The 27385-nt window shown below is 51.5% G+C and overlaps 1 protein-coding gene across 1 annotated transcript; it reads left to right on the forward strand.

Annotated features, from left to right (window-relative positions):
* The first annotated feature begins 400 nt into the window (after positions 1–400).
* XRCC1 (X-ray repair cross complementing 1) lies at positions 401–26889 on the forward strand. Its single transcript, XM_049620950.1, has 17 exons — positions 401–638; positions 990–1082; positions 10431–10541; positions 20730–20888; positions 21762–21836; positions 21932–22037; positions 22256–22365; positions 22441–22552; positions 22742–23000; positions 23299–23415; positions 23985–24078; positions 24213–24345; positions 24687–24741; positions 24834–24973; positions 26021–26111; positions 26496–26571; positions 26676–26889. The coding sequence occupies exons 1-17, from the start codon at positions 588–590 to the stop codon at positions 26787–26789; spliced, it is 1896 nt and encodes a 631-aa protein (XP_049476907.1). The 5' UTR covers positions 401–587; the 3' UTR covers positions 26790–26889.
* The last annotated feature ends 496 nt before the right edge of the window (positions 26890–27385 follow it).

The following is a 27385-nucleotide window of genomic DNA, read 5'->3' on the forward strand; positions in this document are numbered from 1 at the left end:
TCGGGCATAACCCTGGAGAGATCGGAGATTTTGTTCGCGCGTGTGTGTGTGTGTGTGTGTGTGTGTGTGTGTGTGCGCGCGCGCGCTTGGTGTGAGGGTAGCAGGGAAGAGCGTAACCGCAGGAACTGGTGGAGAGGATCCCGCTGAGGTAGGCTCCAGACTCCCTAAGAAAATCGACTCGGGTTTGCGCCCTCTCGATTTCTAAGCCTTCGGTTTGGGCGGTGACTGCATTGTCCAATGAGAATGGCAAATTTCTTCTAGGGGCCAATCCCGGAGGCCGCTCCTGTTGCCAGGCGCCCAGAAAGCAAGGAGTGAACGTCACCGGGAGGAGGGGCTAGAGAGTGGTGAGGCCGGGGAGAGGCGGGGCTTAGAGGAAAGCCGGTTGCTAGGGGACTAAGCGCCTCGTTCCCGAGAGGCGCGACTGGGCTTGCGCAGTATTTACGCGAGCGCCGGCGCGCCGCGGTTTGAAAGGCCCGAGCCCTGTGCGCTTGCGCACTTTAGCCCGCGCAGGGAGCACCCCCTCTTCGCTTCCCCCCAAACTCGGACTTCTTTCATCCTTCGCGCCTGGCGAAGCCCAAGACGTTGACATGCCGGAGATCCGTCTCCGCCATGTGGTGTCCTGCAGTAGCCAGGACTCGGTGAGGAACTGACATGGGGGGAGGCTGGAAGACGTAAGGGAATCCCTGCCGGGGGCAGTGCGAGAACTTTGGGAGTGTAAAAGGGAACTTCACGGAAGTCCACGGCGGGTCAAGGGGAAATTCCAGGAGGCTATAAGGGAACCCTGGCAGAGGTGTGGAATGGGGGAACTTGCGGAGAGGACAGGAGGAAGTGGGGAGCTGCCAGGGGAAAATGTTATACGGGACTCAAGCAGAGTGTGGTGGGATTAACGGGGAATTTTAAATCTGGGGGATAGCAGAGGGCTCTGGAGAGCTGGGGACCGAGCTCTCATCCCTGTACCCTTACTTTCCCTTTTCTACTCTTCTCTGCAGACCCACTGTGCAGAAAACCTTCTCAAGGCGGACACTTACCGAAAATGGCGGGCAGCCAAGGCAGGCGAGAAGACCATCTCTGTGGTGCTCCAGGTGACCCTGCCCTCCCCCTGTCTCCTTTCTAGTAGGAGTCTGGAGACTCAGGGTCCAGACACTACTCTTCAGTCAACTGGCAGTGGGTTAAGCCTTCTGGACTTCAGCTTCCCTACCTGGAAAATGGGCAGTGTGATGGCTGTGCCCCTTAGCAGAGAACGAAGGTGGTCCAAGGACTAGGCCTAGGGTGACTATAGGAATCACTGTGTGGCCTGGGTAGGTTGCTTCTGCTTTCTGAGCCTCAGTTTCCTCACCTGGAACAGAGTGAATCGTTTTCATGTATCTTGCCTTCTGAAGTCCTTGGGCTCCAGGTTGCAAGGTGTTCTGGAAGATCATGTAAGCCAATCAACCCCATTTTAGAGATGGGAAAACTGAAGCACAGGGAGGGGAGGAGTGCAATGGCCGGTCTAAGCACCATTTCTGGAATGCTTGCCAGGTTCTTCTGAGTGCTTTTGTACATGCTCTCACCCAACCTTCAGCCCAGGCTCTGAAGTTGGAGGGAGGCACAGAGGAAAAAGGGTGGTTTGACCCCAGGTGGTGACAGAATTCTAAACGGGCTAGTGGAAAGAGAGGGCTGAGTGTGTCTGAAGCATCTGCTCTGTGCTGGATCCTGGGCTGGGTGTTTTACCTGCGTGATCTCACAGGGGCCATTAGCACCATCAATAAATAGCTTGCTGAGACTCGAACCCAAGTGGGCACTCTGAGCCACCTTGTCACACTTGCTATGTGTTCATACGCTGCTTTCTTGATTTTGCCCATATTCCTTCTGAATGGAGGGGTGTTTGGGGAGGGATGTTGGGGAGCAAGGCTTTTGTGATTGTGTTGGACATATTCTCAGTCTCTCTCTTGCCCAGTGGTTCCAAAAAAGTTTTGGGTCACAGACCCTTTTAAGAATTAGAGAGAAGCTGAGGATTCTCTTCCCAGGAAAAGTAAGACTCTAAGGCTTTCTGATTTTAGTTGAAACATCTAAGTGTCTAACATAGTAATAATAATAATGAGAGCTAATATGTATTCAACATTACAACTGCCAGTTACTGTTCTGAACTCCACACATGGCTTAAGTCATTGAATCCATAAAAACCGCATGACCTAGAGTCTGTTATTACCTCCATTTTACAGATGAGGAAACTGAGGCCCAGGGAGGTTATGCCACTGGCCTAGAGCCAATGCTTTAAACTGAGAGAGGTACAGGTTGCTCACGATCTAGTCTTGGGACCTGGATTCAAGTCCCCAGCTCTCCCTCTTACTCATTCTGTGACCTCAGGCAAATGTTTGCCTTTCTCTGAACATCTTTTCTCATCTGTCCATTGGGAATAACGAGATCTAAGCCCAGGGTTATTGTGAAAACTCGGTGACATAATGTCTGCACAAGTGCTCCATCAACATGTAGATGTTTGTGTAAAGGGAGGGATTCATGTTTTTATTACTGGGTGACGATTCTGCTGGGCCCTCTGAGGATCAGGTGACCCCAGGAGAATCACATTCCAGTCTATACCCCAGCTGCAGGGGGAGCAGAGAGACAAGAGGCAGAAGAGACACCACGTGGGGAGGGGCCAGAGCAAAGCACAGGATTCTCTGGTCCAGGAGACAGGGAGGTATTGCAGCTGTCACCGAAATGGGAAACCCAGAGAAGGGGCAGCTTGGGAACCTGTAGGTGGAATGTCTGGTGTGCTGGGACTTTGGGACATCCAAGGGGAGGTACTCAGGAGACACTTAGGAATCGGAACTGGACCTGGAGACAGAGGTATGGAAGTTGTCAGCACAGGGGCAGGACCTATAGACTCAGGAGTGAATGGATTCTTTTTTTTTTTAAGTTTATTTTGAGAGAGAGGGAGCGGGGGAGGGGCCGAGAGAATCCCAAGCCGGCTCCGCACTGTCAGCATCGGGCTGCCACTGGCAGTGTGGAGCCCGACACAGGGCTCAATCTCACAAAACCGTGAGATCGTGACCTGAGCTGAAATTAAGAGTCAGATGCCCAATCGACTGAGCCACCCAGGCTCCCCAGGAGTGAATGGATTCTTGTGTTCATTCATTCATTGAGTAATTTTTTATGAAGCACCTCCTGTAGGCCAAGCACTGTTTTAGGTCCTGGGGACAGGACAAGACACAAATATGTCAGTCCTGTGGAGCTGTCATGTTAGTAGGAAAAGTGACCTAATTTTTCTAACATGTCAGATGGTGGAAGAAAATTCACCCATCAAGAGGAACGGAGAATGCTGCAGCTGGGGGAGGAGGCAGTGGCAGGAGGTTTTTATTTTAATAGGGATCCAGGAGGGCCTCCCTGAGAGCGTGACATTGAGCAGAGTGAGCTGTAAATATCCAGGGAGGAAACACAGACTGTGAGGCGGCCTGGCGCCTGGCGTGCCGGAGGAGCCGCAGGGGGGCTGGTGTGGGTGCAGTGGATTTAGCCTGGTTGGGGGGGGGGGGCGGGTGGGATATGAGCTAATGGGGTGGGGGTGGAGGGCCCCCAACACACCGAAGGCCTGAAAGCCACCATTAAGTACTTCAGCTTTTACTCTGGACGAGACAGGAGCCACTGAAGGGCTCTGAGCAGAGGAGGAGCAGAGTCGGACTTAGGTTCCCACAGAACCCTGGTGTCCGTGTTGAGAATTAAAGCACGGGGGGCGAGTACAGGAGCAAGCTGCACAGCACCAGCCACGTTAGAGACACTTCAGGAAATCTGACCGCATTCGGCGACTGCCAGGATGCAGGGCGACTCCAGATTCACGGTAATTTTGGGTCTTTTCAAGCAAGTGAAAAAGGCAGAACTTTCTGGACACCGATGCCCATAGACTGATCTGTGGCACGTTCTTCTCCCCTGTTTTTTTTCCTCCAAACAATATGATGCAACATCTGGATATTGCCACACAGGGTTCAACCCTCTGCTCGTGATGGCCACACACACCTTTTTTGTTTGCGGCAGCTGAAGGAGGCTCCGTGGATAACTTGCTCCCGGGAGGGGAGTTCCAACTTCTTGGCTAACCGCTCCTGGGCCGGAGGGGATGGCTGGGACCAGGTCCAGATTGCTCCGGTGCCCCACTGACATGCGCTCTTTGAGAGAAATGCTCAACAGGGGCGCCTGGGGCTCAACAGGGGCGCCGGTTAAGTGTCAGACTTCGCTCAGGTCCTGATCTCACGGTTTTTGCGAGTTCGAGCCCCGCGTCGGGCTCTGTGCTGACGGCTCAGAGCCTGGAGCCTGCTTTGGAGTCTGTGTCTCCCTCTCTCTCCCCCCCTCCCCCGACTCACACTCTGTCTCTCTCTCTCTGTCAAAAATAAATAAACATTAAAACAAAACCAGAGAGATGCTCAACAACAGGGTGGCACACGTTTGGATTTTGTTGCTCAGTGGTTTTCCAACCACTCAGTTGGCCCCCATGGTGTTTCAAATTGGTTTTTATTTGTGTGACGTGTACAGCAAAGCACACGGTTCAGTGAACCCTCACACACGACAACCTAGGTGCTCCCCCCGCCACATGGGTAACAGAACGTGCCCAGCCCCCCATCGGCCCCTGCGCTCCTTCCTGTCACCGCCCCCCACAGGGTAACCACCATCCCTGACTTTGAACCGCACAGATTCGTGTGGCCTGGTTTGGGATTTTACATAGATGGAAGCACGCAGTATAGACGTCTGTGTCTGGCTGCTGTCACTCACCATCCTGTTTGTTACTTTGATCCCTGTGGGTGGGTGTAGCCGTGGATGGTTCGTCCTCATTTCTGTATGGTGCTCCATGGTTGGTGATAACCCTTGGACTTCATTTCTTTTAAAAATTTTTTTCATTTATTTATTTTTGAGAGACACAGCCCAAGTGTGAGTGGGGAAGGGGCAGAGAGAGAGGGAGACACAGAAGCCGAAACAGGCTCCAGGCTCTGAGCTGTCAGCACAGAGCCCGACCTGGGGCTCGAACTCACAAACCGCGAGATCATGACCTGAGCCGAAGTCGGACACTTAACCACTGAGCCACCCAGGAGGCCCTGTCCATTGCCCTTTTATGAGCTGAACTTTTTGAATGAGTATCATGTGTATACAGTGTGAAATTTAAAGGGCACAAAAGGGTTTACACCTCCCTCTCCTTGCTTCCACCCCCTCCCACTCTGTCCACCGGCAACCACTGTTAGGAGTTTCTCACGTGGCCCTCCTGGGTCACTGTGTACATACAAGCACATTAATATCCACTCTTCCACCAAGTGCCTAGTATGGACACTATTATCCCCCATGCTTTCTTTCAAATGACAATGTATTTTGGAGACCTGCTGGCACTGGGCAAAGTTCTACCTTATTCCTTTAATTTTTTTTTTAATGTTTATTTTTGAGACAGAGAGAGAGAGACAGAGCATGAGCAGGGAAGGGGCAGAGAAAGAGGGAGACACAGAATCTGAAGCAGGCTCCAGGCTCTGAGCTGTCAGCCCAGAGCCCGACTCGGGGCTAGAGCCCAGGAACCCAGGGATCATGACCTGAGCCAAAGTCGGATGCTTAACCCACGGAGTCACCAGGTGCCTCTACCTTATTCCTTTAAATGGTGCATAACACTACCTTTCTTGGACATGGAACCGGTTTGTTTGATTTTTTGTTTGGTTTTGTTTTGTTTTGTTTTTGCGAGGGAACAGGGAGGGGCAGAGGGAGAGAGAGAGAATCTTAAGCAGGCCTCGTGCTCAACACGGAGGCCGACGAGGGGCTTGATCCCATGACCTGCGATCATGACCTGAGCTGAAATCAAGAGTCAGAGGCTCAACCCGCTGAGCCACCCAGGCGCCCTGGAACATTTTTTTTTTTTTTTTTAACACAGTGTCTCTCAGGAACTCTGTGAAACTTCCCAGCTGTGTTTGTTTTACTGTCATGAGTTAGGTCTTCTTCCTGAGAAAGGTGCACATGAACTTGGCCGCAGAGGACAGACAGTTAATGCTTAAGCCCTTCTCCTAACCACTGACCCTGAACAGTCATTTTTTTTTTTTTTGAGATAAAATCCACGTAACATGAAATTCACCATTTAATCATTTCCAGTATACAGTTCAGTGGTTTCAGCATATTGACAGCGTCCTGCCATCACTGCCATTAATTGAGAACATTTTCAGTGCCCACAAGAAACCCCATAACCGTTCCATATTTACTCCCAATTCCTCTCTCTCCAAGCTGCCCCCAGCAACCGCTGGTCTACGTTTTGTCTCTGTAGATTTCCGGACATTTCACATAAATAGGATCACATGCTATGGCCTTTGTGTCCGGTTTCTTTCACTGAACCACGTTTTTGAGGTTCCTCCGTGTCGCGTGCATCATTACTCCCGTGTCTTTCTACAAGAACACTGTTCCATTACGTGGACATACCCTACAATGTACATCCATTCAGAAATTGATGGACATTTGGGTTGTCTCCACGTGTAAACACTAGGGTCTGGAATTCTTTATCAAAAAGAAATACTGGACGCCTGGGTGGCTCGGTCGGTTAAGCATCCGACTTCAGCTCAGGTCGTGATCTCAAGGTTCATGAGTTTGAGCCCCATCTGGGGCTCCGTACTGACAGCTCAGGGCCTGGAGCCTGCTTTGGTCTGTGTGTGTGTGTCTCTGCCCTTCCCCTTGTGCTCTGTCTCTCTCAAAAATAAATATTTTTAGAAAAAGAAGACATACGGGGGAGTACGTGTGCATGTTTAAAGTAGAGGTAGTTGATGTATGCAACTAACATCATTCATTCAGGATATAGATAGGGGCTTGTGCTTTGTCGTGTGGGAGAGGTAAAGATGTTGAGTTTTTACCTCAAGGGTTAAAATAGGGGAGTTGAGAAGGAGTGTTGGTTTACAGTCAGGCAGGTGGGTTCCAAATTTCTCTCCTAGTCATTAGCTGCATGTGACGTGAGCTATTTATTTGACCTCTGACCTTTAGTTCCCCCATCTGTAAGACTGGGATAGTAACAGACCCTTCCTTCTAAGGTGGCTGTGAGGAGTGATGGCTGGCCCAGGGAGAGCTTAGCTAGCCGTGATAGACAGAATAATGGCCCCAGAAAGATTTCCCATCCTGATCCCTGGGACCCGTGAATATGTCAGTGAACACAGCAAAGGGGACTTTATAGATCTGATCAAGTTAGGGATCTTGAGATGGTGAGATTGGCTTGGATTATTTGAGGGGCAAGGAGACCCAATATCATCACAAGGGTCCTTGTAAGGGCAAGAGGGGGGCAGGAGAGCCAGAGAACGAGATGTAGAGATAGAAACAGAGGTCGGCATGATGCTGTTGCTGGCTTCGAGGGTGGAGGAGGGGCCACAAGCTGAGGGATGCATGTGGCTTCTAGAAGCTGGAAATAAGGCAAGGAAACAGATTCTCCCATAGAACCTTCGGAAGGAACGCAGCCCCGCTGACACCTGGATTTCAGCCCACGTAAGACCAAATTTCAGACTTCTGACCTCCAGATCTGTAAGAGGTATTGCTTTCTGCCAGTAAGTTTGTGGTAATTTGTTACAGCAGCAGCAGGAGACTAATACACCGAGCCCCTGGCACGCAGTGAGAATCTGAAAGTGTTGGCCATGATGACCCCTTTGTGACAGATGGGGACACTGAGGCAAATGCCTCACCAAAGCCACCTGGTCAGGAACGGCAGAGCCCGAGTTACGATTCAGGGGGCATCTGTTCCTTCAGCAGGTGGTTAGTAGGGGCTTCCCGTCCATCTGTCCATCTGTCCACCAGGCGCGTATTGAGGTAACAGTAGCAGCTGATATTTATGGAGCACTTGCTCTGTGGCAGGCACTGTTCAAGGGGCTTTGTGTGTGTTCCTCACTGGAACCTTCACACGACTCTGAGTTAGAAGTTGCTACCGTCCCCATTTCACAGGTTAGGAAACTGAGGCACAAGGGGTGAAATGAAACTATTTGCTCCGGGCTCACACAGCACAAAGTAAGCAGAGCTGGGAAGGGCCAGACCCTGTCCTCTGTGTTCAGGACACAGTGGGGGGTGGCTTAGGTCTCGTGTCTGCCCTTATGGAGCTTGAAAGTCTGGTGGGGGGAAACAGATGGGCGACAAATGGAACTAAAAAGTGTAGTTACGTACATAATATTGAGTGGGGATACTGAAGAAAAATAAAGCAGGGTTAGGGGTAGAGCATAGCACCTGGTTAGGAGGTGAGGGGCCAGCCTACTTAGGTTGGCCTGAAGAGGTGACATCTAAGCAGAGACCTGAATGACGGAAAGAGCCGGCCGTGGGAAGGTTTGAGGGGAGAGAGGTCCGGGCAGGGGGCGTGGCAGGTGCAAAGGCCCCTCGGTGGGAAGGAGCTGGCCTCTTCTTGGCACAGAAGGAAGGCCCGCGTGGCCGGAGGAGAGCCACCCGGTGTGGCAGGAGGCTGAGAAGTCAGACTAGGACTTCCTGGGCAGCGCCACACACTGTCCCAGGACTCAGAGCTGGAAAGGCAAGAGGCCAGCTCGGCTCAGCCTTGGGAAGCCCCTTCCCGCAGCACCGCCTCTTTCTCCGACACACCTGTGATGCGGTGGAGGCACACGTGTGGGACGCCAGCCAGCCTGCCTGGGCTCCAGGCCCCGCTCTGCCACTCGCCAGCTGTGTGACCTGGGGGGCGTTACGTAACCGCTTCCTGCCTCCGTTTGCTCACGTGTTAAATGGAGATAATAATAGCCCCTGCCTGGCAGAGCCGTTGTGAGGAGAGAAGACAGACACATGCGTGACGTGTCTGGTGCAACGCGAGCACTTAGATGTTTGCTGCCAGTGTTACTGTGGTTGTTATTCTGAGTCATCTCAGCCCCCTTCATTCAGGAGGAGGGTTATTATGACGGCCCGCCCATCCCCCACAAAAGGAAACTGCCGCTCAGAGAGGTTGCGCGTCACCCAGGGTTGCACAGCTTAGAAAAGGCAGGGCTGGATTTGCACCCAGGCTTGCCTCCCCCAAGGCCAGGCTCCTTCCTCCCATGTAGTGATGTCCCTATTTCTAGCAGTGTGTAGGTGAAGTCTGGGCGACCTCCTGACTGGGGGTGATAGAGCCGACTAGAGCGTCAGACGATCCTGGGGGTGGTGGCCTAGGTACCTTTGAGTGTTGTTAATAATTTGTCACTCTAGGAGCCAAATTAAGGAGCCCCAAACTGGAAACTGGAAAGAAGACTTGCCTCAGCCGTTCCTAACTGCCTTCCACCCCCACATGGCTTTGTGTGCTTTAACTGTCAGCGGGGAATAGCGGAACGTTTGCAGGAAGCCCTCCTACGGGTAGCTCTTTTCTTCTTTCAGCACATAATTAAATTGTCGAGTGTTGACTAATAATGCCTCCTGATTGACAAGGGTAGAGCGCCTACTACCTGCTGTGCAGTGTGGCCTTAGTCTTCATGTGTATAACCTTGGGTCTGGTGATTATCCCCATTTTACAGATAAGCAAACCGAGGCTCCAAGAGGTTGGTTATATGACAAGGTCGTGTAGCTAGTGTGTGGCAGAGCTGGGATGCAAACCCAGGAGTCAGTGGTGAGCAAAACCACACTGGGCTCCTACCCTGAGGGAGCATCCATGGAGTGCTGTGTGACTGGGGTTAAGAGTGACACACGTGCCATTTGTGTGCATGATTCAAAAGAAAAAAATTTTAGGGGTGCCTGGGTGGCTCAGTCGGTTAAGCGTCCAGCTTCGGCCCAAGTCATGGTCTCGCACTTCGTGAGTTCGAGCCCCGCGTCGGGCTCTGTGCTGACAGCTCAAAGCCTGGAGCCTGCTTCAGATTCTGTGTCTCCCTCTCTCTGCCCCTCCCCCACTTGAACACACACACACACACACACACACACACACACACACGTGCTCTCTCTCTCTCTCAAAGATAAACATTAAAAAATATTTTAAAAATAAAATAGAAATTGTTTAGTTTGAGAGAGAGAGGGAGCACGAGTGGGGGAGGGGCAGAGAGAATGGGAGAGAGAGAATCCCAAGCAGGCTCCATGCTGCCAGCGCAGGGCCCGATGTGGGGCTCGAACTCACAAAACCATGACATCATGACCTGAGCCGAAGCCAAGAGTCGGATGTTTAATCCACTGAACCACCCAGGCGCCCTGTGCGTGTGACTATTCGAATGCCATTGTAACTCTGGCAGGTGCTATCAAGGAGGGCTCCGTGGTGGCATGTTATACACCGATCTGGCAGAGTCTGGAGGAGTTGGGGGAACAAGTATAGGGGCTTATGCCTTCATTCAGTGAATATTTTCTGAACTCCGACCCTGGGCCATGCCCTGTGCCGCGTGCTGGGCACACGGTGGCCCCACTCACCCTGGCCTCCACAGTGTCACAGAGTTGACATTGCAAGGAGCCCAGAAGGGGGTCGTCCCTCTCCCGAAGTGCCACAGTGAGCCCAGAGGCAGAGCAGGCACTGACGGCGGGCTCTCCCCCTCCCACAGCTGGAGAAGGAAGAACAGATACACAGCGTGGACATCGGCAATGACGGCTCGGCCTTCGTGGAGGTGCTGGTGGGCAGCTCGGCCGGAGGGGCTGGGGAGCAAGACTACGAGGTAAGCAGGGCCTTGAGATGGGCCCCACGCTGTTCCCTGCCCCAAGCACCCCCGTCACTGCTCCCTGCCCCCCCCGCCCTGTCCAGGTGGAGATGAGTCACACTGCCCTCCGCCTCTGGAGGAGCAGACCCAGGTGATCCACTGCACACCCGCACAGACACCCAAGTGCGCATCGGGTTGGTGTGAACAGCCAGAGACGCTGGTTTGTTCTAAGAGGCCATCGCTGCTTGAGAGCAGAACTGCTTTTCTCTGGTCCCAGAGGTTCTCACAGATGTCCTGGCAAACTGAGATTCCGCGCTGTTTGGGATGCCTCTGTTAGTCACTTTATACGCGCAAATGTTTACAAGAAGGAATGCCTTTTGCTCTATTACAAGTATTTTAAGAGTTGGCACGATCCTTTTGTTACTGGTTGAATTCATTAGCGCTGGGCTGGGGAGATCATAGTTAGCCAGCTGGCTAATTCACAGAATGTCTTGGGGAAGAAATAAACCTACTTGAAAAAGCAAGTTTATAATTGTAAGTAAACAAACCAGTTTTCTACAAGGTGAGGATTTTTCTTACAGTGACTAATGGTTTTTAATTGAAGTATATTTTGCATCCGATAAAATGCACAGATCTTTTTTTTTAATGTTTATTTTTGAGAGAGAGAGAGAGAGAGAGAGAGGGAAAAGGAGAGCACACATGAGCGAGGGAGGAGCAGAGGGAGAGGGAGACACAGAATCAGAAGCGGACTCCAGGCTCTGAGCTGTCCGCACACAGTCCGACGCGGGGCTCAAACTCACAAACCGTGAGATCACAACCTGAGCTGAAGTTGGATGCTTAACCGACTGAGCCACCCAGGTGCCCCTAAAATGCACAGATCTTAATGTACAGGTCAATGAGTTTTGACAGCTGTGTACATCTGTGTAACTGGCCCCAAATGAGGACACAGGGCAACAGCCCTGGGAGGTCCCTCACACCCCTTTGCATTCACTCCCCAAACCCACACCCTCACCAGCTCAGGCAGCCTCTGGTCTCTTCTCTGTCACAACGGGCTAGCTTTGCCTGTCCTAGAATTTCCTACAAATGGAATTTCACAGTTTGTACTCTTTTCTCGTGGCTGGCCTTTTTCACTCATCGTCCCGTTTTTTGAGATTCTTCCCTATGGCATGTCAGCTAACTAGTGTTCACCGTAGGCAGAGACCATGATTTCTTCCTCCATTCTCTTGTTGATGGGCATCTGGGCTGTGGCCACTTTTTGACTATTATGAATAAAGCTGCCATGAACATTTTCGTACAAACCTCTGCATGGTGATCTCTTTAGGGTAAATACCCAAGAGTGGGATTGTGTGGTCTTGGGTAGATGTAGGTTTTAACCTTCTTATCATCGCCAGTTTTCCAAAGTGGTTGTACCATTTTATATTCCCTTCAGCAGTAGATGAGAGAGTTCTAGTTCCTCTACGTCCTTACCTGTATTGATGTTGCCAGAGTTTTTAATTTGTTAAATTTCAGCCATTCGTATGGCAGGTGGTGGTACTTTAATATGGATTTAATTTGTATTTTCCTGGCAAGTAATGACATCGTATAACCCTTCGTGTACTTTTTAGCCCTTCATTTATCTTATTCTGTGTAGTGTCCATTCAAGTCTTTTGCTTGTTTTTTATTGGGCTGTCTTTCTGTCATGGATGTTAATGATGGGTTTGTTTATTTTTTTCTGTCTTTTTTTTTTTCAGATACGTATGTTGCAGACTCCCCCCTTCTCATTATCTTTAAATTTCTTGTATTAAAGTATAATTAACATACAGTGTTATATTGGTTTCAGGTGTGCAGTGTAATGATTCAGCAATTCTATACATCACTCAGTGCTCATCATGATCATTATCTAACAGTGCCTTTTGATGAGCAGAAGCTGATGAAGTCCAGTCGATCAAGGTTTTTTGTTCTTTTTTCTTTTTTTTTTTTTTTTTACTGCATAGTGCCTTTTGTGTCCTATAAAAAACATTCACCTGTCCCAAAGTAATGATGATAGTCATTAATTTCTCATCGCTGCGACAACAAATGACCACAAACTCGGTGGCTTAAAACTGTAACACAGACTTACTGTCTCACAGTTCTAGGCGTCAGAAGTCCAAAATCAGGTTCAGGGGACTGAACTCTTGGTGTTAGCAGGACGGCTCCTTCTGAAGGCTCTAGGGGAGAATCCCTTTCCTTACCTACTACAGCTTCTAGAAGCCACATGCGTATCTGTTTCTTGGCCTGTGGCCCCTTCCATCTTCAAAGGTAGCAACCACAATACTGCAATAGGTTTCCATCCTCACTTTGACTCTGACTCTCCGGCCTTGCCCTTTATTTATTTTTTTTTAATTTTTTTTTTTTTAACGTTTATTTATTTATTTTTGAGAGAGGAAGAGAGAACACAAGCAGGGAGGGGCAGAGAGAGGGAGACACAGAATCTGAAGCAGGCTCCAGGCTCTGAGCTGTTAACGTAGAGCCTGACGTGGGGCTCAAACCCACGAACTGACGTTGGGTGCTTAACCCACTGAGCCCCCCAGGTGCCCCTCGCCCTTTCTTATAAAGACCCTTGTGAAGACGCTGGGCCCACCTGGATAACCCAGGCTTATCTCACCATCTCAAGGTACTTAATCACATCTGCAAAGTCCCTTTTGCCGTATCCACAGGTGCCAGAGATCAGCACATGGGCCTCTTTGGGGCGCTGTTTTTCTGCCTACTGCCATCTTCTGTGTTTTTTTCTAGAAGCTTTATAATTTTAGATTTTATGTTTATTTATTTGTTTTATTTTGAGAGAGAGATAAAGAGCTAGAGGGGAAGGGGCAGAGAGAAAGGGAGAAACAGAATCCCAAGCAGGCTCTGCGCTATGAGTGCAGAGCCTGATGCAGGGCTCGAACTCATGAACCGTGATGCTTAACTGATTAAGCCAGCCAGGGCTCCCTAGATTTTCCATTTAGATCTCTGATCCATCTCAAATGAATTTTTTTATATTGTATGAAGTAGAGGACAAGGTCCTTTTTTCCTTTTTTTTTTTTTATGTTTGTTGAAAATAACTAAAAAAAAAAAAAAAGATTTTCCAGGCACCCATCCTTGGGTCAGCCCATTCCTCTGTCTCTGGAGTGTACTGTCACTTTTTGCTAAAAAAAACAAAAACAGGGGCGCCTGGGTGGCTCAGTCGGTTAAACGTCCGACTTCGGCTCAGGTCACGATCTCGCGGTCCGTGAGTTCGAGCCCCGCGTCGGGCTCTGGGCTGATGGCTCAGAGCCTGGAGCCTGCTTCCGATTCTGTCTCCCTCTCTCTCTGCCCCTACCCCGTTCATGCTCTGTCTCTCTCTGTCTCAAAAATAAATTAAAAAAAAAACGTTAAAAAAAAAAATTTTTTTTTTTTTTAAATAAAAAAAACAAAAACAAAAAACTTTGCTGCTTTAACTCTAAAGAAAGGAGGAAAAAAAAAAAAAAGATTTTCCTGGGGCACCTGGCTGACTCTGTCAGTGGAGTATGTGACTCTTGATCTCAGTTGTGAGTTTGAGCCCCACGTTGGGTGTAGAGATTACTTAGAAATAAAATCTTTAGGGGCATCTGGGTGGTTTAGTCAGTTAAGCCTCGGAGTTTTTGATCTCGGCTCAGGTCACGATCTCACCATTTGGAGTCTGAGCCCCACATCGGGCTCTGCACTGACAGCATGGAACCTGCTTGGGATTCTGTATCTCCCTCTCTCTGCTTCTGCCTCCCTCTTTCACCCTCTGGGTCTCTCAAAATAAATGAACTCCAATAAATAAATAAAGTAAAATCTTAAAAAAAAAGGATTTTTCTTTTCCTACTGAATTGTTTTGGCTCTTTTATTGAAAATTAATTGATCATAGATATGTAGGTTTATTTCTGTACTCTCTATTCTGTTTCATTGATATGTATGTTTATCTTTAGGCCAGTACCACACTGTCTTCATGATAAATATTGAAATCAGACTGTGTTGGACTTCCACCTTTGGTTTTCAAGAGTCCCTTGATTATTCTAGATCTTTAACATTTATTTCCATGTACATTATTAAACGAGCTTGTCAGTAAGTATATTTCTGACTTAGAGAAAACTTACAAAAGTAGTACAAAGGATTCCCTTACAATCTTCACTCAGATTTCTCAAATGTTAACACATATGTACGTATTTTTTACTGAACTGAAAGTCATTTGCCCATGTTATTCCTTAACCTGCCATGATATTCTCTTAACCTCAGTACATTTATTAACGGTAGGAAATTAATGTTGATCTAGTCCTCTGCCATCTGATCTCAGACCTTATTCAGATTTTCTTCGTTATCCCGGTAACGTTCTTAATAGCAGAAGAAAACTGAGGATCATGCATTGCATTGATTTGTCGTGTCTGCTTGGTTTCGCTTCCCTGGGAGCGGTGGTTGTGACTTTCTTGGTATTTTATGCCGTTGACATTTTGGAAGAGTAGAGGTCAGTGACTTTGTAAAATACCGCTCATTGTACAGAATGTGTGACGTTTCTTCATGACGAAATTTAGGTCATACAGCTTTGGCCCGAACACCACAGAGAGGATGTTGCGCTCTCAGCGCGTCGGATCACAGAGCACACGCTGTTGAGCTGCTCTAACACTGATGGTGTTAACTTGGGTCATTTTATTAAGGACCAGGTTTGGCCACTGTGAAATTATTGTCTTGCCCTTTGGAAATGAGTAAGTATCGTTTAGGGAGATACTTTGAGGCTGTATAAATACCTTGTTTCTGCACAAACGTGTAGTCACGAGTTTTCGCATCTGTTACTGGTTCTTGCCTAATTATCGCTGCTGTTTGAATTATATTCTAAAAAAAATTTTTTTTTTAACGTTTATTTATTTTTGAGACAGAGAGAGACAGAGCATGAACGGGGGAGGGTCAGAGAGAGGGAGACACAGAATCTGAAACAGGCTCCAGGCTCTGAGCCGTCAGCCCAGAGCCTGACGCAGGGCTCGAACTCACGGACCGTGAGATCGTGACCTGAGCTGAAGTCGGACGCTTAACTGACTGAGCCACCCAGGCACCCCCTGAATTATATTTCTTAAAAAAATGTCATTTCCCAGTTGTTGATAGTATAATAACAACACAGTTGATATTTGTGTATCGACCTTGTATCTTGTGACCTTGCTAAATTGAGTTACTAATTCTTTTTTTTTTTTTTTTAAACGTTTATTTATTTTTGAGACAGGGAGAGACAGAGCATGAACAGGGAGGGTCAGAGAGAGGGAGACACAGAATATGAAGCAGGCTCCAGGCTCTGAGCTGTCAGCACAGAGCCCGACGCGGGGTTAGAACTCACGGACTGCAAGATCGTGACCTGAGCCGAAGCCGGCCGCCTAACCGACTGAGCCACCCAGGCGCCCCATTGAGTTACTAATTCTTGTAGGAGAATCCTATGGAATTTGTGTAGATCCCTGGGGATTTTTTTTTTTTTTTTTAACAAAGATAGTGACACTGTATGTGAATAAAGATAGCTTTCTTTCTAACATTTGCGCTTTTTTTCTTTTTCTCATTTTCTCACCCTGGCTAGTATCTCTAGTACAATGTCAAATAGAGCTGGTGAGGGCACACATCCTTGTGTTGCCCCTGATCGTACAGGGAAAGTGTTGAGTCTTTACCACGAAATACGATGTCCGCTGGAGATTTGGCTTACCCGTGTCCATTGTCAAGTTGAGGACGTTCTTTTCCAGACCTGCTTTCATGAGAGCTTTTTCGTGCACATGTGTGGACTTTAATCAAGCGCTTTTTCTGATCTGTGAGGTACATTTTCACAAACGAGGGTGTCCCTTAGCAAACATTCTCGTTCTCAAGGTTATATTCAGTTGTAAAAAGGTAAACTGAAGCACGTTGAATTTTGGCCAGTTTATTTGAGCAAACCATGCAAATCGGGGGCCCAAACTGAAAATGATTAGGAGTGCTGTGTGGGCAGGCTAGGGCAGAGTTTTTTGTTGTTGTTGTTGTTGTTTATAATTAAGCTAGCTCCTGCTGCCACAACTTTTTTTTTTTTAATGTTTATTTATTTTTGAGAGACAGAGAGCAAGCAGGGGAGGGGCAGAGAGAGAGGGAGACACAGAATCCGAAGCAGGCTCTGGGCTCTGAGCCGTCAGCACAGAGCCCGACACGGGGCTCGAACTCACCGACCGCGAGATCATGTCCTGAGCCGAAGTCGGACGCTTTACCGACTGAGCCACCCGGGCACCCCAAGCAGAGGTTTTTGTAGAGAAGATGCCAAAGCAAACCGAAGAAATGACTTAAGTGGCTATAGCTTTAAACGGTTGCCTCGTTTGGAAGAATCTAGTTACTTGGTAGCTGGTAGAATAGTTGTTCTTGAATTTCATTCTCTCAGACTTGAGAAATCGAGTCCGCTGTTTATGATTCGTCGTGTATGCGTTTAATTCTCTGACTCTGGCTTAGGTTTGGGTTTACTCACAGAGGCTCCCTCATCACTAGAGTCACCCAGTCTAAAACCCCCGCTTGGTAACTGTTTAAACAAAGTCAGCAGTCCTTGGAACTATTAAGAAAAGTTCTCTGTTCTTCTTGGCATAGATTTGGATCAACATTCTATTTATAACGATGACAACTGAGGAAGTGTGTTTTTAGCTAAAATTCTATCGTATCTGTGTAGGTGAATGTCTATTATTCGCCCTCTATCTAGCAAGATGAAATGGCTACTCGGGGCTTTATCTTTTCAAAGTCTGAAAATGCCTATGCCCAAAAGTAACTCCTAACCAGGACTGAATTAAAGACTCCAGGACTTGTGATGTTTGGCTTCCACCCAGAGACCAAGTAGGGCTGGAAGAGTCAAGGAAGAAAAGGAAATTCAAGGGCAGAGCAGGGCTGGTCCACTTTGGCGTTGCCTGTCCAAATCAGGTGTAAGGCCCCGACTCTCATGACCGATACCACTTTCTACAAAATCAATGTGTTCTTTTCTTCCCTCTCCAAATTCTACGAGGGAGATACATAAGCTTTCGAGGTTAAAACAGTCTAGAGAATAAAGGCTTAACCCCAGAGCCTCAAACACAGTGTTGGATAATAAAACAGTCTGGACAGCTAGAGTTGTTTTCTCCTTACAGTGAATGGGAGGAGCCTGTATTGAGGAAATGAACCTCCGAGTGCGGACCACAGCTGCCCACCACGGTCTGCCTTGCCCCTTCACCGTAGTTACTCGATGGCAAATTCAGCTCCCCCGTCAGCTCAAAATCGGGCCCTTTGCTAAACAAGTCAAGGCCAGGGAGATGGCTTTCCTTCTGTATAACCGGCCTTGTCTTTGTTGTTTCCTTTTCATAATCAGAGCTGAGCACAAAGAGACTGATAGATTCCATGCTTTCCTCAGCGAAAGGCTTTGTTTTCTGATTTCACAAATCTCACGGCATGTCCGTGAGAAGACACTAAGTAAAACAGAATATACCCACCTCAAATTGGATCACTGTGTAAGAAAATTTATCGTCTCCTGAGGAGGGGAGTGCAGCATTAGGCAGACCCACAGTTGATCTGGCAGTCGGAGGTGGAGGGGGCTCGGTTGGCACCTGTTGTTTCTTTTGGACTTGCCTGCGGGATTACAAAATGATTGCTGCTGCTCCATCCATCACGTAGTAGCACCCAAAGCAGGAAGTGGAGGAAGTAGAATGGCAGAAATTCAGTGGCTCTCTTCCCTCCTGTTTCTCTGTGTTGAGGAAAGAAGATCTCTCCTAGCAGCCCCCAGCACCCTTCCTCTTACCATCCCATTGGCCGACTGGGTCATGTGCCCATCCCCAAGCAGCCATTGGCAGAGGGAATTGGATTGCTTGGACCAATCCTGGTTCACCCTTTAGTGTTGGGCACACAGCTCTTCCACTCTTTTTCAAAACTGCCTGGACCGTTTGATTCTCTTTTGTCCCTTCATCACGCTGTCACGATGGAGCTCCCTTTGTTTCTTTAAACTATTAAATATATTTTCTTTGTGGCGCCTGCGTGCCTCAGCTGGTTAAGCGTCTGACTCTTGGTTTCGGCTCAGGTCATGATCTCACAATCTCATGAGTTCAGACCCCAAGTCCGGCTCTGTGCTGGCAGCACGGAGCCTGCTTGGGATTCTCTCTCTCCCTCTCTGCCCCTCCCCAACTCGCACTTGTCTCTGTCTCTCTCAAAATAAATAAACTTAAAAAAATTAAAAATATATGTATATATACTTTCTTTTATATTGTGCGTTTGATCATTTCAGTGTATGCAGCCTTCGTGAGTTTGAGTCTGTACTTTGTGGTTTCTGTTGCTTGTTTCCACGTGCCTCACAGCAGTGTGTGTGTGTGTGTGTGTGTGTGTGTGTGTGTGTGTGTGTAACTGTTAACTTCTGTACTCTGAGAAGGCGTCTGTGGGAAATCTCTGAGGACTGGTTTGAAGTACATTCCTCCAAAGAGGATTTGCCATGGTGTCAGGTGACCCTGTCTGTGTACATGGGACCACTCAAAGCCTTCAGCTTGGGTTTTTCCATGCAGATAGCTAATATGAATCTTTTACTCCCAATGCTCGAGAGCACAGACTTGTGCTTAGGAATCCTCCAGAGAAACTGTTCGTCTTTTCTCTGCTGTCCTCCAGAGCTAAGGCCTCCCACTGAGTCACTCCACAAGGCACATTTTCCCCTAATTTGTTCATGGAGGGTATTGCCCTTTGAGGGGACTCAGCTCTGTGTGATTTGGTGGTGGTAGTCTCTGAGCTACTCTTCTTCCTGGCTTGGAGCCCAGGCTCTGTCCTCTGTCCCCCTTCTGCCCCTGCCACCCATTAACATTAAATTCTCAGGGCGCCCGGGTGGCTCAGTTGAGTGTCGGACTTTTGATTTCAGCTCAGATCGTGATCTCACGGTTCGTGGAGCCGAGCCCCGTGTCGGGCTCTGCACTGACGGTGCGGAGCCTGCTTGGGATTCTCTCCCTCTGTCTCTGCCCCTTCCCCGCTCTTGCTCACTCTCTCCCCAAATAAATAAACATTAAAAAAAAAAAACAATTAAATTCCCTGGCACCCAGAGTCAGCACTTGGGCAGACACCAGCCTCAATGCCACCCGCCCTATCAGTCAGGGTCCTGCCAAGAGACTGAGAGTCACCAGTTATTTTAACAGAGAATTTAACAAAGAATTAGCAACTAGGTATTGAACCAGAGAGGCAGGAAGAGTAAGGTGTGGTGAGGTAATGCAGGGAGCAGCTACCTCCCCTAGGGCTGGGGGACCGGAATGACAAGGTTGGAATTACTGAAACTTAGACGCTTAGAAGCTTCGAAGTGGGGTTCCTCAGAGCTGAAACTTGGACCCTGAGGGGCGGGCGCTGGAAACCCTGGGAGAGGCTGCGGGATGCCAGTTCTGCAGGTGTTAAGAAGCTGAAACCAGATTCATGTGCTGCCCTGGGGAGGGGCAGCTGCAGAAGCAGGAGCACCCGAGGGGTGACACTCACGGGAGCTGCTAGAAGGAGGGAGCTCGTCCCTCCACCCACCTCCCTCCTCTTGCCTCTCAGCCTCTCTCTCTCTCTCTAGCTCCCCCTGTTGGCAGTGCCCTAGAAGGAGCGGCAGGAGAAGCAGAAATGTCCCGGAGCGAATCACTTAATAACTGGTGCAGCTCCCCTACCCATTGGATTCTGCTCTCTCCTTTTTTTAAATGTTTGTTTGTTTGTTTGTTTGTTTAGAGAGAGAGCGAGAGCCCGAGCAGGGGAAAGGCAGAGACAGAGAGACAGAGACAGAGACAGAGAGAGAGAACCCCACAAACCGTGAGATGGTGACCTGAGCCAAAATCAAGGGTTGAACGCTTAACTGACAGAGCCATCCAGGCGCCTCACTTCTCTCTCATTTCTGGCCGCTGATCATTCCTCTGCCTTTCCATTGACTCCGCCGTGCATTTCCAAAAGATGTTTGAATATTAGGCCAGTCGTTGTGATTATTCTGTGCTGGGGGTTCCTTAGGTGGTGTAGCTGGCTCTATGGCCGGATATAGAAGACTCTATGAAAGAATTTAGAGGAGGTTCATTCAGACTTGGCAGTGGAGGGCTCTCACTGGAGCCTGTGTCAGGGAGGAAGTGACTGGAGGCCCAGAAGCAAGGGAAGGGACAGACGTTGAGGTGCAGGCTGGATCTGGCCTCCCTAGCCCCTACTTGGGCCCCTGTTCTTTTTCCAGCCACTAGGAGGTGTCATTGAAATCAGCCAGCCCTCGTTCTCCTTCGATGTTCCTTCTTCCAGGTCCTGCTGGTCACTTCGTCTTTCATGTCCCCTTCTGAGAGCCGCAGTGGCTCAAACCCGAACCGCGTTCGCATTTTTGGGCCTGACAAGTTGGTCCGGGCAGCAGCTGAGAAGCGCTGGGACCGCGTCAAAATCGTTTGCAGCCAGCCCTACAGCAAGGTACCTGGGGTGGGAGCTGAGGGTGCAGGGTCCTCGGTCCTGGGCAAGGAGAGGGGCGAGGGGCCAACACTGAGTCCCAGAGGACTGAGCTGGGAGGACGGGGCATCTGGTCTCCCTGGGGGATTATGAGGCGGCTGGGTCCCGGAGGTTTCTGAAGTGGGTTTGCGATCCTTCTCACAGGTGAGGCTTCATTTCCTAGACGATGTCTGAGAAAGGCAGACTGCAGGACCTCAGGGGAGGAGAAGGGGGGCTGCTGACTTGTTAGAGGAGTAGTCTAATAGTTACCATCATGGGATCCGGGGTCTGACGCTGGGCCCACCACTTCTTAGCTGTGTGACCTTAGGCAAGTGACTTAACCTTTCTGGCCTCAGTTTCCTGATCCTAATAGGGTTGCTGTGGATTAGGGATGCTAAGCTGTGCCACCAAAGAGACTCAAGTATATCATGACACCACACAGTAGAGGTAGACTTCTTACCCACGGACCTGTCTTTGGGAGTGTCTGGCCGGTCATCCAGGCTCCCCTAGCCGGTAGAGCGGGAAAGAGCCTGGAGCAGTTCTGTGCTCCCGAAGCGGTGCACAGTGCTCCCTCCCATTCTGTAGTCAGGAATTTGAGCGTGTGGGAGAGGATTCGCTTGGACACCGGCAGCCTTTGTCACTCGCTTTGAGGCTGACGGAGCCGATGCACGTAAAGGGCTTGTCGCCGCACCTGGCCCAGAGTTAGGGCTCACTGCCAGCTTGATGCTGTATTGTCGCCATTGTCCTCTGGGCACCTCCCTAGACATGTGTGTCCATAGGAGGGAAAGAGCCAGAAGGGGGTTTCCCCAAGGGGCTCTGCCTTGGCCGCACTTCTTGACTCCCGCCCTCCTTTCCCAGGACTCCCCCTATGGCCTGAGTTTTATACGGTTTCACAGCCCCCCAGACAAAGAGGAGGTGGAGGCCTCACCCCAGGTAAGCTCTCCCCACCACCTCCCGGAGCCCTCTCCCTACCTCTTCACCCCCACCTGCCAACAGCCACTCACCGTACTGACCTTGTGAGACCTTAGAAGGTGACCAAGCTTGGCCAGTTCCGCGTGAAGGAGGAGGATGAGGGTGCTAACTCCCTGAGACCCGGGGCCCTCTTCTTCAGCCGGATCAATAAGACATCCCCCGGTGAGTGTGGAAACGTGAGTCCCCATTGAGTCCAGGGTTGGAACCTGGACTTGGGTCTGAGGGAGGAGGAGGCTAGAGGCTCCCAGGTCTGAGGGAGGAGGGGGCTGGGGGCCCGGATCACTACCGCGTTACGAGAACAACGCTCTGCCCCACGGGTAGGAGGTGAAGGGTCTTAGGGCCCAGCCCCCTCACCCTGGATCCACTTTCTCCCTCTGTAGCCACAGCCACCGACCCAGCAGGACCCAGCTACGCAGCTGCTACGCTGCAGGCCTCTAGTGCCGCCTCTTCGGCCTCTCCAGTCTCCAGGGCAGTGGGCGGCGCCTCCAAGGTGAGATTATCAGACCCTGGTGGGGTGGAGAAGGAGGGGAGAAGCCACAGGCCTCAACTCATCCCAACCCCTCAGCCTCAGGAGTCCCCCAAAGGGAAGAGAAAATTGGATTTGAACCAAGAAGAAAGGAAGATGCCCGGCAAAGCGTCAGCCCAGCCCTCACCACCTGCCCTCAAGAGACCCAAATGTGAGCCCTGGATTCCTTGTTGTCACAGGGGCCTGTGTTCCTGCCTCCTGGGAGAGGAGGGCTGGGGGCCTGGAATCCTGGGGTCTGTGGGAGGAGGGGCCGGGGGCCCTAGACTCCTGGGTCTGCGGGAGGAGGGGCTGGGGTTTAGTCCCAGCAGTACTAAGTGAATCTACTCTTTGGCTTCCCCAGTGCCAGCTCCCACCCGTACCCCAGCCAGCAGCACCCCAGTCCCTGCTTCAGCACGAGGCACAGTGCCAGGGAAGACCCGAGAAGCCACGGAGCCCAGGGGGCCCCGAGCTGGCCCGCAGGAGCTGGGGAAGATCCTTCAAGGTGTGGTGGTGGTGCTGAGTGGCTTCCAGAACCCCTTCCGCTCAGAGCTCCGGGACAAGGCCCTGGAGCTGGGGGCCAAGTATCGGCCAGACTGGACTCCAGACAGCACCCACCTCATGTAGGCCGGCGCCCTCCTCCCCGCCGTGCTCCCCGCCACCCCTCTGTCTCCTCCATCTTACTTTCTGTTTCTTCCTGTCTGCCCGTCTCTGCCTGTGTCTCTTTAGTTCTCTGTATCTTCTGCCTCTTTTCTGATTCCTACATCTGTGCCTTGGTCTCCTAATGTCTTTTTCTGTTTCTCTCATGGCCTTCTCTTTCTCTTTTATTCATGTCTTTCTTCCCCTCTGTCCCCGACCCTCTTTCCCGTTTGCCCCTCAGACCACACCTGGCTGACCACACCTTCCTTCTTCCCCCACCAGCTGTGCCTTTGCCAACACCCCCAAGTACAGCCAGGTCCTAGGCCTTGGAGGCCGCATCGTGCGGAAAGAGTGGGTGCTGGACTGTCACCGAATGCGGCGGCGGCTGCCCTCCCGGAGGTGAGGCCTCGCTGGATTCGTGGCTACATACACGCATGCGCGCGCACACGCCATTCCTGCCCCGCATCCCGTGGCCCGTGCCGGGCAGAGCTGGGGATCTGGGAGGAAATCAGACTGGGGCCTCCGTACGTGGAGAACACAGGGCGGGCTCGCCCAGCGTCAGCAGGCTTCTGAGAGGAGGGGCGGGGGCTGCGAGGCTGCGAGGCTGCGGAGGAGAGAGGACTCGCCTGGCGTCCCCGAGGGCTCCGTGAAGTCTGCCTCGGGAGCATGAGAAGCATGGCAGGCTGGAGAAACAGCATCCGAAAGGCTCTTGTGCCTGGCACGTAGGCAATGCCGCGTGAGCAGGAGCTGTTAGGGTCCAGCTAGGGGAGCCCCTTTCCTGGAGTGTCAGCCACGTAAGGAACCGTGAATGTGGCCTCAAGGTCTTTGAAACAGGTTCAGCGGGGCCCTTCCAAAGGTGGAAGGTGAGGCATCCTGAGTGCTTCACAAATGCCGGTCCCCGTGGCTTCCTGAGCACCCCTCCGCAAGACAGGATGTGCTGTTTATCTGAGGCCTGATTCCTCCCCTAGGTACCTCATGGCAGGGCCAAGCTCCAGCAGTGAGGATGAAGGGGGCTCTCACGGCGGCAGCAGCGGGGATGAAGCCCCCAAGCTCCCCCAAAAGGTCCTATGCCCCCTGTCTTGGTGGGGGAGGTGCGGTGGGAGGAGGACGTGGGCCTGTGGTGGTACCCCAGACTCTCCGCTCCTGCCTTCTGTGAGAACACACGCTCACGCCCGTGCTGTCCCCTCCCTCCTCAGCGCCCTCAGACCAAAACCAAGCCCCCTCAGGCAGCAGGACCCAGCTCACCCCAGAGACCCACAACCCCAGAAGAGACCAAACCAGCCTCACCAGGGCCTCGGGAAGATACTGACACTGAGGGGGAACAGTCAGGTCAGAGCCTGAGAGGGGAGGGCCCTGGACTCCTGGGTCTAGGGAGGAGAAGGGGCTGGGGGCCTGGACTCCTGGGTCTGAGGGAGGAGGAGGGGTTGGCGGCCTGGACTCCTGGGTCTGAAGGAGAAGAAAGCTGGAAACCCAGATTCCTATATCTAAGGAAGGTGGGGCTGGATCCCAGACAGTGGATCTGGGGGAGAGGAGGCTGAGGGTCCCAGATAACTGGATCTAGCGGGCCCTTGAGCTTGGGGGTTGGCATGCCTTCATCTGTGCTCGGGCAAAAGACCGGAAGGGAGGATGACCAAGCACGTGCCTTGCATTGACTAAGCTTCCACCTGCAGAAGAACTGGGCAATGGGGCAGAAGATTCTGGGGATACTGAGGATGAGCTGAGAAGGTAAAGCAGGGCTGGGGGTCAGGGTGGCCCCAGGCTCGGGTGGAGGGGATCTGATCTGCACGCTCTTCCCCCACCCCTGTTGGCTCTCTCAGGGTGGCCGAGCAGAGGGAGCAAAAGCAGCCCCCTGACCAGGGGGAGAATGGCGAGGACCCGTATGCAGGATCCACAGATGAGAACACAGACAATGAGGGTCGCCCAGAGTCTCCCGACCTGCCAGTTCCGGAGCTCCCAGGTAGGAAATCCCTCCCTGCCTCCCGAAGTGGGATTGGTCTTTCTCACTTCTCCTCCAGCCCTGGGATCGCTGCTGCTCCCCCTGCTCCTCGTGACTTGTGACTTGCCCCCCCCACCTCCTTCCCCCGCAGTTCCTGCCTCTGCTACCTTCTTGTTGCCTTGGGCCCGTTCCCTTCTGCTTGGCATCCTCCCACGACTTCTCTCTCGGTTCCCCCTCCTGACTTCCTGCTGTGACCACCTCCATCATAGCCCAGGGCTTTCCACCCAAGTGCGAACGGCACCTCCCTCACCTGCCCCCCCGGGTTCGGTTCTGTTGGTGTGGGATGTCACCCAGGCACACAGACAATGCGGGCACCGATCTCTGTTGGGACCCGGGTGGTGTTGGCATTGCTGTCTGTCACCCCAACATGAATGCAGGGGGCGCAGGCTGGGGGGCAAGGGTCAGAGCCTCGGCCAGTGGAGAATGGAGGGAGAAGATGGGCAGCCAGCGCCTGAACAGAGGTGAGGGTCGGTGGCCACTGGAAGAGGCCGTTTCCACCCGGTTCCTTGTGGGTGATGGGCACGTAAGTGCTTTGATCCTCCATGGCCCCAGAAGTGGCATCAGCAAATTGATGGTCTGGAAAGTCCTACTACAGTGGAACAAAGGAAAGAGGCATCCAGAAGGTCAGAGCCAGAGAAGGCACTGGCTGAAAAGGGGCGAGGCAGCCAAGGTGAAGAAGTGACAGGCTACAAAGCTTTTAACCGCACGGAGCTAGCTAAGTGCCACCTGCCCATCTGGGATTTACCTCATGTAAGAAACACATTGCAGTAATAGTAATTCGTCTTCCACCATTAAAGAAAAAAAAAAAAAAGCTCCAGAAAGGTTCTGATGGGCCTGCCCAACTGGGAACCGTCTGTGAGCGACATCTCTGCCAGGGTGTTCACAAACGCCCCTCTCCATCCACTACACTGGCCTTCCAGTCTTGCCTCCAAGTGTTCTGCGGCTCCTGGCTGGTGCTTTGAAACTCCAGTGGCCTCACACTTGGCTCTCCCACCATCTCCCCTGCAGACTTCTTCCAGGGCAAACACTTCTTCCTGTACGGGGAGTTCCCTGGGGACGAGCGGCGGAAGCTCAGCCGATATGTCACAGCCTTCAATGGGTCAGTCTCCAGGGGGTGGGGGCAAGGGTAGGGAGGGGTTGTGGGAAGGAAGGCGATCGGGCCCGTGGAGGAGGTGAAGGGCTGCAGGGTGGGCACAGGCCCTGCTCGCTCTGCTGAGCATCCCTGGATAGATCGCTTCCCCTCCCTTCCCCTTCTCTAAAATGAGGCTCCCCCGACCTGCCTTCTGAAAGGATTAGCAACAGTGGGAGGCCTCGGTTTTAGGGCTGTGGCAAGGTTGGCACGAGGGAGAATGGAAGGGGGTCCCCAGGTAGCCCTTAGGCGATGTAGGTGAGGAGGGAGGGAGGACGGCCTTGGAGAAGAGTTGGGGGCTAAGATGTCAAGAGAGGGGACACCAATCCTCTGCTTCTCTCCTTCTCCCGCCAGGGAACTTGAGGACTATATGAGCGACCGGGTCCAGTTTGTGATCACGGCACAGGAGTGGGACCCCAGTTTTGAGGAGGTGAGTTCCAGCAGGGCAGGGGAAGGGCCACCCAACCCGTCCTTGTGTCCCCTCCGTCCCCTCCTCACTCACATGTTCCCATGTGCACCCGCTCCACCCTGCAGGCCCTGATGGACAACCCCTCCTTGGTGTTTGTCCGCCCCCGATGGATCTACAGTTGCAACGAGAAGCAGAAGTTACTTCCCCACCAGCTTTATGGGGTGGTGCCCCAGGCCTAAAGTATGAGCCTGCGTGCGTGTGCACGCGTGTAGTCAGGTGCACACACACCCATGTGCGCACTCACACGAGATGAGCTTAATAAAGGTGACCTGTTTGGAACAGCTGGCCCTCTGTCTTACTTGGAAGTCTTCCAGAGGCTCCCAGCTTTCTGTCTTATGTTTGGTTTCTCCTTCCCTCTGAGGGCCAGGTGTCTCGGCCACCTTGAGACTCCTGTCCTGGGGTCCTGGAGAGAATGAGTAGCTCTCCATCAGGGCGTTGGTCGGGAAGAAGCTCTTTGTTACTTCTCCCTGGCCGTTTACCCCTATGGTGGCAGGGAATTGAAGTTCTGAACCTCTGAGCCCATTCCTGGGTCTTGTTTGTCCCTCGTGGGTCCTGGGCTGGAGGCCTGGGTGCTCATGAGGTATGCCTTTCTCTTGAAGTCTGTCTCAGCCCCCCTGGGCCAGGGACATCTCCCTTTCTCAGGGCTTTTAGAAGTGGCCGTATAACTGTCACCAGGATGGTTTTACATTACCTCATTTGGGAAGTAAAATAGGGGAAGGGGCATTTTAATCAACCCACCCAAATCCTGGACCCCCTTCAAGCCTGCACCACATTT

This window comes from Panthera uncia (assembly GCF_023721935.1).
Source record: "Panthera uncia isolate 11264 chromosome E2 unlocalized genomic scaffold, Puncia_PCG_1.0 HiC_scaffold_19, whole genome shotgun sequence".
Lineage (NCBI taxonomy): Eukaryota > Metazoa > Chordata > Mammalia > Carnivora > Felidae > Panthera > Panthera uncia.

Excerpts from the sequence above, each read along its gene's own strand:
- XRCC1 (XM_049620950.1), top strand. The coding sequence starts at position 588 with ATGCCGGAGATCCGTCTCCGCCATGTGGTGTCCTGCAGTAGCCAGGAC. Across the intron at positions 1,083-10,430 it reads CCATCTCTGTGGTGCTCCAG|CTGGAGAAGGAAGAACAGAT; the intron begins GTGACCCTGCCC and ends CCCCTCCCACAG. Across the intron at positions 24,346-24,686 it reads CACTGAGGGGGAACAGTCAG|AAGAACTGGGCAATGGGGCA; the intron begins GTCAGAGCCTGA and ends TTCCACCTGCAG.